Source organism: Lepidochelys kempii, chromosome 9 (assembly GCF_965140285.1).
Source record: "Lepidochelys kempii isolate rLepKem1 chromosome 9, rLepKem1.hap1, whole genome shotgun sequence".
In the NCBI taxonomy this organism is placed as follows: Eukaryota; Metazoa; Chordata; order Testudines; family Cheloniidae; genus Lepidochelys; species Lepidochelys kempii.
Window position 1 is genome coordinate 229,995 of NC_136388.1, and position 12,615 is coordinate 242,609.

Here is a 12,615-nt window from a genome sequence, read left to right on the forward strand (position 1 = left end):
GATGGTGTGGATTGCACTCTCAGCAAATTTGCGGATGATACTAAACTGGGAGGAGTGGTAGATACGCTGGAGGGCAGGGATAGGATACAGAGGGACCTAGACAAATTGGAGGATTGGGCCAAAAGAAATCTGATGAGGTTCAATAAGGATAAGTGCAGGGTCCTGCACTTAGGACGGAAGAACCCAATGCACAGCTACAGACTAGGGACCGAATGGCTAGGCAGCAGTTCTGCGGAAAAGGACCTAGGGGTGACAGTGGACGAGAAGCTGAATATGAGCCAGCAGTGTGCCCTTGTTGCCAAGAAGGCCAATGGCATTTTGGGATGTATAAGTAGGGGCATAGCGAGCAGATCGAGGGACGTGATCATCCCCCTCTATTTGACATTGGTGAGGCCTCATCTGGAGTACTGTGTCCAGTTTTGGGCCCCACACTACAAGAAGGATGTGGATAAATTGGAGAGAGTCCAGCGAAGGGCAACAAAAATGATTAGGGGACTGGAACACATGAGTTATGAAGAGAGGCTGAGGGAACTGGGATTGTTTAGTCTGCAGAAGAGAAGAATGAGGGGGGATTTGATAGCTGCTTTCAACTACCTGAAAGGGGGTTCCAAAGAGGATGGTTCTAGACTATTCTCAGTGGTGGAAGAGGACAGGACAAGGAGTAATGGTCTCAAGTTGCAGTGGGGGAGGTTTAGGTTGGATATTAGGAAAAACTTTTTCACTAGGAGGGTGGTGAAACACTGGAATGCGTTGCTAGGGAGGTGGTGGAATCTCCTTCCTTAGAAGTTTTTAAGGTCAGGCTTGACAAAGCCCTGGCTGGGATGATTTAATTGGGTATGGGTCCTGCTTTTGAGCAGGGGGTTGGACTAGATGACCTCCTGAGGTCCCTTCCAACCCTGATATTCTATGATTCTATGATTTAGCAAAGCTTTTGACACTGTCTCCCACAGTATTCTTGCCAGCAAGTTAAAGTAGTATGAGCTGGATGAATGGCCTATAAAGTGGATAGAAAGTTGGCTAGATTGTCGGGCTCAACGGGTAGTGATCAATGGCTCCATGTCTAGTTGGCAGCCGGTATCAAGTGGAGTGCCCCAAGGGTCGGTCCTGGGGCTGGTTTTGTTCAATATCTTCATTAATTATCTGGAGGATGGTGTGGATTGCACCCTCAGCAAGTTTGCAGATGACACTAAACTGGGAGGAGAGGTAGATACGCTGGAGGGTAGGGATAGGATAGAGGGCCATAGACAAATTAGAGGATTGGGCCAAAAGAAATCTGATGAGGTTTAGCAAGGACAAGTGCAGAGTCCTGCACTTAGGATGGAAGAATCCCATGCACCGCTACAGACTGGGGACCGAATGGCTAGGCAGCAGTTCTGCAGAAAAGGACCTAGGGGTTACAGTGGACGAGAAGCTGGATATGAGTCAACAGTGTGCCCTTGTTGCCAAGAATTCAATTGCATTTTGGGATGTATAAGTACGGGCATTGCCAGCAGATCGAGGGACGTGTTCGTTCCCCTCTATTCGACATTGGTGAGGCCTCATCTGGAGTACTGTGTCCAGTTTTGGGCCCCCCCACTACAGAAAGAATGTGGAAAGAGCCCAGCAGAGGGCAACAAAAATGATTAGGTGACTGGAACACATGAGTTATGAGGAGAGGCTGAGGGAACTGGGATTGTTTAGTCTGTGGAAGAGAAGAATGAGGGGGGATTTGATAGCTGCTTTCAACTACCTGAGAGGTGGTTCCAGAGAGGATGGATCTAGACTGTTCTCAGTGGTAGCTGATGACAGAACAAGGAGTAATGGTCTCAAGTTGCAGTCGGGGAGGTTTAGGTTAGATATTAGGAAAAACGTTTTCACAAGGAGGGTAGTGAAACACTGGAATGCGTTACCTAGGGAGGTGGTGGAATCTCCTTCCTTAGAAGTTTTTAAGGTCAGGCTTGACAAAGCCCTGGCTGGAATGATTTAGTTGGGGATTGGTCCTGCTTTGAGCAGGGGGTTGGACTAGATGACCTCCTGAGGTCCCTTCCAACCCTGATATTCTATGATTCTATGATGGATGTGCCATCAGGGCCGCTATTTCTCCTATGTGCCTAGCTGAGGTGATGGCAATTAGAAATGCTGTCTTCATGGACAGGTGTAAGAGAACAACTTGTCCTGGACTCGAGGGAGGTCTAGTCAAAGCTCTGAGAATTAGGTTAAAGTCCCAGGCTGGAGCGGGTGGTGTCACATGCAGAAAGAGATTCCCAATGCCCTTGAAGAATCTACCCATTAGTGGGGAGCAAACACCAAGTGGGAAGCCGTTTTTGCCAAGAGATGTACCTTAAGGGAACTGAGTGAGTATTTAAAATGTAGTGCAGAATCAGAGGGAGGAAAGATGAGGTTGGGTCTGTGTGTTTGGAATGACACAAACTTGGAGTCGTTTCCATTTTGTAGATAAGTATGTCGAGTGGTCAACTTTTGGTTGTGTTGCAACACGTTCAGCTTGTCAGAGCATTCTGCCTCTAAGCCTTGGGACTAAGAAGGAACCAAACCTGGAGGCAGAGGACCCGCGGGTTGGGGTGAATGGTCAGCCCATTGCTTTGAGAGAGCAGGTGAGGAATGGGCTGAAGAGAAATAGAAGGGCATATTGCCATCTGTGTCAGGTAAGGGAGCCATACTTGTCATGGTCAAGAAGGGCAATCAGAATAACTCTCGCTTTGTCTCGTTGAATTTTCAACAGAATCTTGGATAGAGTAGGAAACTTGGAAATGACATACAAGTGGGCCCTGTCCCATGGGAAGATGAGGGCAACTGCCAGGGAATGTTTCCCCAGGCCGGCACTGGAGCAGTAAAGGACCTTTCTTGTTCCATTAAGTAGTGAAGAAATCCATAGTCAGGGTTCCCCATAGGGCGGATATCTTGAAGCATCTTTGAATTCAGTACACACTTGTTGTGAGAAAATTCCAACTGAGACTGTCGGTTGTCATGTTCTGTATCATTGGTAGATAGATAGCTGAGATGAGCACATTGTGATGGGTGCATCAATTCCAAAGTTTGAGTGCTGTCTTGTACAGGGAGGGAGATCTGGCAGGTCCTTGGCAGTTTATACAAAACATACAGGTCACATTAAGTCCTTCATGACTTTGTGTGTTGTTTTTGATGAAAAGCAGAGAGTATGCACAGGCACTCCTAACAGCCCTTAACCCCAAAAGGGTGATATGGAAGGTAATTTCTGTGGAAGACCATTTGTTTGGAACCTTGTGGTTGTGTAGATGAGCTCCCCAGCATATTAGGGTGGTGAATGTGGGTAGTGAGAGGAACGCTCTTGCTTGTACTGCATCAAGTTGGTGCTGATAAAGTCCAGTCACTGTACCGGGGTTAGTATGCCACTACAATGAAGAGAACCTTGGAGAATACCCTGTGTGGAGCAGTCTGTACTGATAATGATCCTGCTCCAAAGGTAAGCAGTAGGAAATCTCCTGTACAATGATTGTATCAAGATATGGAACTAGGCACCCTGTAGGTCCAGGGCTAGAAATCAATCTCTTTGCTCTCGAGCTGGTCCTAATTGCTGTGAAGTAGGGTAAGGTGACTTCTGAATGGCGTGACCGGGTATATAGATTGCCGCTGATGCTGTAAGGTATCATTGTTCAGGCCCTCGACCAGCTCACCAAAAGTACGTATAAGAGGCAGTTTGAGAGGTCATGGACTGGGGTGCAGACTGTTCCCACTTTTGAGCCCTGGCCCTCTTACACTGTGGCTCATAACAGCACTGAGATGGTGGGTATGGAGAAGATTGTGATCTGTTGTGCGGTTGAGAGGTATATCTTCTCTTCTGGCCCACAGTATAGATTCCTAAGGAGTGTAACATGGTCTGAGAATCCTTCAGGATGTGGAGAGAAAATCTGAATTCTCCGCAAAGAATTTGGCCCTTCAAACTGGAAGTCTGTAACTCTTTGAGCAATCAAGAGAGGTGTAGCCAACAAAAAAAAAAAAAGAAAAGTGTAGGATTTGTAGCAGCTTGTCCTGGATTTCTTGCACCTCCTTAATGGAATGTCTTGGCTGGCGGCTACTCTTTTAAAGAGTTCTTGAAATTGTTTCAGGTCGTCCACTGTAGTTGGAGGCGGTGGTATGACGGCTTCATCAGGGGAGGAAGATGAATTCTGAGCTGGTGAAAAGCCTTCCTGGTCCAAGCCTTCTTCCTCTTCATCTTCCATGCCTTTGGATACTTCCGATGTGTCCCTACTCTGGGAAGGTGGAGGAGAGTGAATTTCCCCTCAGCCTGGAGTCAAGGGTCTAGTATATTGGACCCTATGTGCCGCCCAGGGATCCTGGGGGGGGAGCACTACAGAGGGAAAGGCATAGGAGGGCAAGTCCAGGACTGCCTGTACCATTGTTGCATCTCTCGAGTTTGGTGGGATGTGGTCTTAACAGCCTTACTTGGAGGTCTCCTCTCCATGGGTGAAGAGTGCTGGGAAGAGAACTGACTCCCACATATGTCCTCTTCATTGCTGGAGAGAGGCTGGGGAGCAGGTGAAGTGGTTAGCTGCTCCATTAGTTGGTTTGGCGATCCCTTGGTGCTGAGCAAAGGCAACTGTGGTACCAAAGAAACCGCTATGTCTTTCTGGTGTAGGAACTGTTGTGGAGCTGTGTGCTTCCCTGGTGGTGCAGTTGCTGCCGATGCGGTCAGAGCTGTCCTTAGCCTGTCCGTCAGTGCTGATGGGGATGGCACTGCCTGTGGTACTGCTCTCAGTGCCAACTCTGAAATCTGATGAGGTTCAACAAGGACAAGTGCAGAGTCCTGCACTTAGGACAGAAGAATCCCATGCATGGCTACAGGCTGGGGACCGAATGGCTAAGCAGCAGTTCTGCAGAAAAGGACACAGGGATTACAGTGGATGAGAAGCTGGATGTGAGTCAGCAGTGTGCCCTTGTTGCCAAGAAGGCCAGTGGCATTTTGGGTTATATTATTAGGAACATTGCCAGCAGATTGAGGGAAGTGATTATTCCCCTCTATTCGGCACTGGTGAGGCCACACCTGGAGTATTGAGTATTGAGTTTTGGTCCCCCCACTACAGAAGGGATGTTGACAAATTGGAAAGAGGGCAATGAAAATGATTAGGGGGCTGGAGCACATGACTTACAAGGAGAGGCTGAGGGAACTGGGGTAATTTAGTCAGCAGAAAAGAAGAGTGAGGGGGGATTTGATAGCAGCCTTCAACTACCTGAAGGGGGGTTCCAAAGAGGATGGAGCTAGGCTGTTCTCAGTAGTGGCAGATGACAGAACAAGAAGCAATGGTCTCAAGTTGCAGTGGGGGAGGTCTAGGTTGGATATTAAGAAACACTATTTCACTAGGAGGGTGGTGAAGCACTGGAATGCGTTACCTAGGGAGGTGGTGGAATCTCCATCCTTAGAGGTTTTTAAGACCCGGCTTGGCAAAGCCCTGCCTGGGATGATTTAGTTGGTGTTGGTCCTGCTTTGAGCAGGGGATTGGACTAGATGACCTCCTGAAGTCTCTTCCAACCCTAATATTCTATGATTCTATGACTCCCACACCAGGGTGGTCGATGCCATACAGGAGGAGTGTCTTGACTCCATTCCGGAGCGGCGGGGCTCAGCAGAGGTTCACAGAGGGACAGTGCCAGAGGTCCCTGGAACCTCAAAGATGCTCACTCTACTCGAGCTCGGCACTGAGGATAACGACCTCGCCAGGCACCTTTTCTTTCTCTGCCTGTCCCTATTAGGGGAGGTTGCAGCTCGCTTCCTGGATGATTTGGAAGACTGAGCACTCCAATTAGCAGAGGTTTTGTTCAGGGAACCATTTGCTGCTGTTGATTTTTGTCCCTAAAGAGGAGGCTGAAGGGACTTTTCCATCAAAATCATCTTGAGGCGGAGATCTTGATCACGCCCAGCCCTGGCTTTAAGGTTGTGGCAATGGGCACATTTTTGAGGGATATGGGTCTCCCCAAACAACGTACACACAGTGAGTGGCTGTCTGAGATGGGTTTCACCTCATGACAAGAGTCACATCATTTAAACCCAGGCAAGCCAGGCATCGTGGGCGTTAAAGTTTCCCAACTGGGAAAGTGTGGGAAAAATAGCAATTAAAAGAAAATATCTATAGTAATTTTTTTTTAAAAGAATAACTAACTAACCAAACTAGACTTACTAAGCTACAGCTAATCTAACTATTTCTATAGAGAGAAAAATGAAGAGGCAGCATGGCCACTGAGTTCCATCTGCAGCCCAGGATGGTTGAGAAGGAACTGAATGGGTTGGGTTGTGTGTGCACTACATGAGGTGCCAATGGCACCACAAGATGACTATTGCACACGCACGCCCTGACCGAGCATTGCTACAGAAAATCTCCGATCTGTGGCGCAGGAATGCATCAACACCTAAAGCGGAGCACCCACAGGGACACTACTTGAAGAAGAAAATAGAGAGATAAAGGTCTACCTATAGAGCATGGAAGAAATGCATCCTGCGAAGGACACACCAAGCAGTATGCACCTTGGAGACACCATTTCATCAGTTTATTAGACTAACCAGTAGTGTATGCAGTGTTATAGCTGTGTTGGTCCCAGGATATTAGAGAGACAAGGTGGGTGAAGTAATATCTTTTATTGGACCAACTTTTATCGGTGAGAGAAGCTTTTGAGCTTACACAGAACTCAGGGGTCAAGAAGATCTCTGTGTAAGTTCAAAAGCTTGTCTCTCTCACCAACAGAAGTTGGTCCAACAAAAGAGATTACCTCACCCACCTTGTCTCTCTAATAACCAGTAATATGACACTATAGTAATGGGCACGAGTTGTAAAGGTGTAGGACTGCAGGGCTTAATATCAGCCATGAGAAGAGAAGGAGATCCAACTAGCAAAGACTGCAGCAAAAGTTTTTTGGGAACTATAATGGGATACAAGAAATCTGGTTGGGCTCCTCTGACCCAAGAACCTCTTAATATCAACTGGCAAGGGGGGTGCAGAAGGGTTCAAGCATCTCCTGATTATGATATGCACATTTGGGTCACCGAAGAATGTCCTTTGAGGTTTCAAATGAAAGCCATCAATATCATTGTGAAAAGTATCTACATGTACTATGCAAGGAGTTATATGTATTAGAAAATTATGTTCTTAAGCATGTAAGTTAAAAGCAGTTCACCAAAAGATGACACTTAGAAAGATTCCTCCAGACAGGAGATAAACACGTATCTCTCTGTTGGAATATAAATTAAGCATTTTAGGCTAACACAATGGATGCTCCTTTACTAATGAAGTCAAACACTTACGAAGCGATATGAATTCAACAGGGGTTTAGCTTTTTTATGAGTAAAGACAATGAACATTGGAGGTATTTCTAGAAGGTAAAGAGGGCACTGTGGCATCCTGCACCTACAAACTAAACGGACTGTGCGTTTGCTTTCATAAAAGGAAAGTCTCAGCCAACCCTGGTTGAAAACAATGAACAGGACTTTGGGCAAGAGAAAATGTTTTAGACAGGAGGTTAACCGGTTTTAAGTTTTGTCTCTAGATAGTGTGTTATGATTTTGTTTTATACGTAACCATTTGTTTCCAATATCCTTACTCACTCTTCACGTGAATCACTAGTCTTTGATAATAAAACTTATTCTTGTTTTCACCGCCAGTGTATCTAAGTGCTTTGCGTTAAACAAAGTGCTGGTCTTGAGTTGAATCTTACAACCTGGTGTGTACTGTTGCTTTGAGAATATCAGGCCCAGTGCATGAGTGTTCAGTGGTTCTCAAACTTTTGTAGTGGTGACCCCTTTCACACAGCAAGCCTCTGAGTGTGACCCCCCTTATAAATTAAATACTTTAAAAATATTTAACACTATTATAAATATTGGAGGCAAAGTGGAGTTTGGGGTGGAGGCTGACAGCTTGCGACCCCCCAGCTAATAACCTCATGATCCCCTGAGGAGTCACGACCCCAGCTTGAGAACCCCCGGTCTGGACACAGAAAATGCTCCAAGTATTCAGGGGTTGGTGTGTGCATCTTGATACCTGTACAGAGAGTGAGGTCTATGGAGGCCTGGAAGGTAGCACTTATGCTGCCAGAAGCTCTTCATTTCAGGAAGCGGTTCCATAGCAAGCACACACAAGACTCCTTGTGGTATGTGAAGGAGTAAGTAACACTTTGCTATTCACTTTTCCACACTATTCATGTTTTATAGACCTCTATCATACCCAACCCCCACCTTAGTCATCTTCTAAACTGAAAAGTTCCAGTTTTTCTAATCTCTCCTCATATGGAAGCTGTTTCATACTTCTAAACATTTTTGTTACTGTTCTCTATATTTTTTCCAATTCTAATATATCTTTTTGGAGATTGGGCAACCAGAACTGCAAACAGTATTCAAAGAGTGGGCGTACCATGGATTTATATAGTGACATTATTATTCTTATTATCTATCCCTTTCCTAATGGTTCCTAACATTCTGGTAGCTTTTTTGACTGCTGCTGCACATAGAACTATCCACAATGACTACAAGATCTCTTTCTTGTGTGGTAACAGCTATTTTAGACCCCATCATTTTGTACGTATAGTTGGGATTATGTTTTCCAATGTGCATTACTTTGCATTTTTCAACATTGAATTTCATCTGCCATTCTGTTGACCAGTCACCCATAGTCAGCTTTGGACTTAACTATCTTTACTAATAGTATCATCTGCAAACTCTACCACCTCACTGTTTACCCCCTTTTTCAGATCATTTATGAATCAGCCTAAAATTTAGTCATGGGTATTTTTGGTAAGTCATGGACAGGTCACAGGCAATAAGTAAAAATTCACAGCCTGTGACCTGTCCATGACTCTAACCAAGAATACTCTGGACTAAATCTCTACTTCTGGGGTCCTGCTGCTCCAGAGACCCCCTGCTCCAGGGGACCACTCTCCGGCCGGCCTCCAGGTGCCCCATGCTGCTGCCCCAGAACCGCTATTTTGGCGGTCCCCAGGGCACCCCCAGAACCGCTGCTCTGGTGTTCCCCAGAGCCAGCCACACCAGCTGCAGTTCTGGCAGTCCCTGGAGTCAGTTGCCTGGGGCCACCCAAGCAGTAGCCAGTGTGGTTGCCCCGGGGACTGCTGCTAAGATGCTTCCCGGGGCTGCTGCTTGGGTGGTCCCCAGGACCAGCTGCACCCTTGGCTGCTCAGGTGGCCCTGAAGTCAGCCGCACTAGCCACTGTGGAAGTCACGGAGGTCGCAGAAAGTCACAGAATTCATGACTTCTGTAACCTCTGTGAAAGGATTGCAGCCTTATTCATGAATATGTTGAACAACACTGGTGCAAGTACAAATCCTTGGGGACTTGGCTATTTACCTCTTGCCACTCTGAAAACTGACCATTTATTCCTATCTTTTAACCAGTTAATGATCCAAGAGAGCACCTTCCCTCTTATCCCATGACTGCTTACTTTGCTTAGGAGTGTTTGGTGAAGAACCTTGTTAAAGGCTTTCTGAATGTCCAAGTACACTATATCCACTGGATCACCCTTGTCCACATGTTTGTTGACCCCCCTCAAAGAATTCTAATAGGCTGGTAGAATAGAAAGTTAGTACTCACCAGAATGTTTTGTCTGTGGCCTCAGAGCCTTACCAATCCAGAAGTATGAGATAATTTGTGTGTCTTGATCACCAATATTTTAAAACTAAGCTACTAAATTTTAACTTTACCCGCGAATTTTATCCTTTGCTGGATTATCATGATAATGCTGCCTGAACACCCAGACAATTATACACAGATAGGTCTACTAAAGTAATTGGTAGTTTTTAAAACTTGCTGTAATTTAAATTACAAACTAAATTTTTCAAAACATGGCTATTACTAATCCAGCATTACTTATTTAGCATCCCCAGTGCTATTATGCTTCATGTAATAAAACAGATAATGGTTTTGTAGGAACTGAAAGTGATACTTATACAGGACATGTGCTTAATAATGACTCCTTACTATGTGATCAGTATTCTTATGTGAGTACCACATAAGAGACAAAATAGATCAGATAGAACCTCCTCCCCATCTTATCTCTGCCAGAATGCATTTTCCATCATGTAAGAGAAAATGAAGCTATTTTTACTGCTGCTAATTTTAAAATATGTAAAGGCATTTTAGTAGTAGCAGCCATTAAAAATACGATATTCTACAATAATAATTAAAAACTGAAGCAAATAAGCATTATTGCAATGGTGTGGCTCATAACTGTAGAATACTGTATTTCTTAAAAAAAATTTATGGTAAAACCAATATAAAAATGACGTACTAGAAAAGATACATTAACTAGTTCAGAGAGAGCAGTCGTTATCTGTGACATACAGTATCTTTGCGTAAGCTTCTAAACCAAAAATAAAAAGTGATTGTCACCTGAATTAAATGAAGTAGGAAGATCTTAAAAGATAAAACCCAAGAATGTTACAAATTAAGAAAAAAGAAAAGGAGTACTTGTGGCACCTTAGAGACTAACCAATTTATTTGAGCATGAGCTTTCATGAGCTACAGCTCACTTCATCGGATGCATACCGTGGAAACTGCAGCAGACTTTATATACACACAGAGAATATGAAACAATACCTCCTCCCACCCCACTGTCCTGCTGGTAATAGCTTATCTAAAGTGATCATCAGGTTGGGCCATTTCCAGCACAAATCCAGGTTTTCTCACCCTCCACCCCCCCACACAAATTCACTCTCCTGCTGGTGATAACCCATCCAAAGTGACAACTCTTTACACAATGTGCATGATAATCAAGTTGGGCCATTTCCTGCACAAATCCAGGTTCTCATGAGGGGGTGAGAGAACCTGGATTTGTGCAGGAAATGGCCCAACTTGATTATCATGCACATTGTGTAAAGAGTTGTCACTTTGGATGGGCTATCACCAGCAGGAGAGTGAATTTGTGTGGGGGGGTGGAGGGTGAGAAAACCTGGATTTGTGCTGGAAATGGCCCAACCTGATGATCACTTTAGATAAGCTATTACCAGCAGGACAGTGGGGTGGGAGGAGGTATTGTTTCATATTCTCTGTGTGTATATAAAGTCTGCTGCAGTTTCCACGGTATGCATCCGATGAAGTGAGCTGTAGCTCACGAAAGCTCATGCTCAAATAAATTGGTTAGTCTCTAAGGTGCCACAAGTACTCCTTTTCTTTTTGCGAATACAGACTAACACGGCTGTTACTCTGAAACAAATTAAGAAAATTCTATAGAATACTTTGAAATAATTAACCTCCTTACGTCCGCAGAGCAATACCACCAGTCTTAAAATGGATCTATAAAAATTAAGTTTACAGATGGAGGTTAAATATAACTTGGGCGTATTTTGATCACTTACTCAGGCCTTTTGATCCCATGTCGTCAGGGATCTCCTGTAGAGTAGTCCCCAGAGGGCAAGCAATAAAAAGATAATCACAAAAAAAAAAAATAACTGTCAGTAATGTATAAAACTGGCGCTACGGTAAGAGACAGTTTCAAGAACATTACAGGGAGACATAGATCTACAGAAAGTTTTTTCACAGTCAGCTCCTAGGATTTAAAATGGCTAGCAGCTGAAGTGTTATCACTGATGCAAAGGCAGAGGGATCTTATAGTAGGTAAGATCTGAAAAATCAACTTTATTTTTATTGTAAAAATAAGATTTCTGTTTCAAAAATACTTTTTTCCAATGAAGGCAATAAAGAATTAAAGAAACACCCTTAAAATTAGGACAGTATTAAAATTAAAGATTAAAATAGAACAAATTTCAAAGAATGAGTCTAAAGTGACTGGTTATAGTTCATTTATAATCTAACAGTTTTAAAGCAGTGCACTCTCTTTATGAAGTTATTGATAAGGTACAATTAACAGAGTAACAGAACTTAGTTATCACCTCCAATTACACACATAATCATCATCCCACAGTCCCATCCAGTTCACTATGAACAAGGCTGCTCTTGGATTCCAAGAACAGTTAGGATGCACTGTAACAGCACATGGATCAATTTATTGATTTAAAAGGCTGTTTTGTCATTCACTTTGTTTGAGTTCCATTAACCTGTTGCAGCTCTTGAAACTGTCTCCAAGGTAACACCCTACTGGAAGCTAGCAGGCCCTTCGGTGTGTGTATGTTTTTCTCTCCACTGGATTCCACGTACTTACGGTCAATATCACTGGTTTCTTGCTCACTCTGGTCCTTGTTCTTGTAGAAGGGAAATTTTCGGGAAAAGAGGTTCTTTTTACGCTTGTCATTGAATGACTGCTGAAGAAGAGAAGGAGGGGCAAAACAAAGGGTGTCTAATGTCTGTGTGTACAAAGGCCCAGCCCCAGCAGCTTTGTGGAAGCTGACTCCTATAACCACATAATGCAGTTTATATTTTAATTTAACATCATCACCCCAGCTCATCAGAAATAGAGTGGGCTTTTGGTTATGCTCAAACCCTCCATATTTTGCAATTGGAAAAGAATTGGAAAGCTGGTATCCATGGTTTATCATCTGTGGCCTTATGCTTCACAATTCAGATCCTTTGCGAAGAGAAAAAAGTGAGAGCCAGTAGGCTGCTAAAACCATCAAAAGTAAAAACCATTTGATAAACAGAATGGAGGAAGTCACAGATATTAGCTAGTACAGGGGTAACCAGGTATTCACAGC

General features: G+C 44.2%; 1 protein-coding gene across 42 annotated transcripts in view; it reads right to left on the minus strand.

Annotated features, from left to right (window-relative positions):
* Positions 1-12,615, minus strand: part of DLG1 (discs large MAGUK scaffold protein 1) — a 441,560-nt gene that overhangs the window by 47,616 nt on the left and 381,329 nt on the right. For 21 of the 42 annotated variants that reach the window (XM_073358923.2, XM_073358918.2, XM_073358920.2 and 18 more), the window contains one exon: positions 12,126-12,225. In XM_073358923.2, coding sequence (XP_073215024.1) covers positions 12,126-12,225 — 100 coding nt within the window. Of the gene's footprint in view, positions 1-11,322; positions 11,357-12,125; positions 12,226-12,615 lie in introns of all 42 variants that reach the window. The other 21 variants (XM_073358924.2, XM_073358937.2, XM_073358932.2 and 18 more) reach the window with 2 other exon arrangements.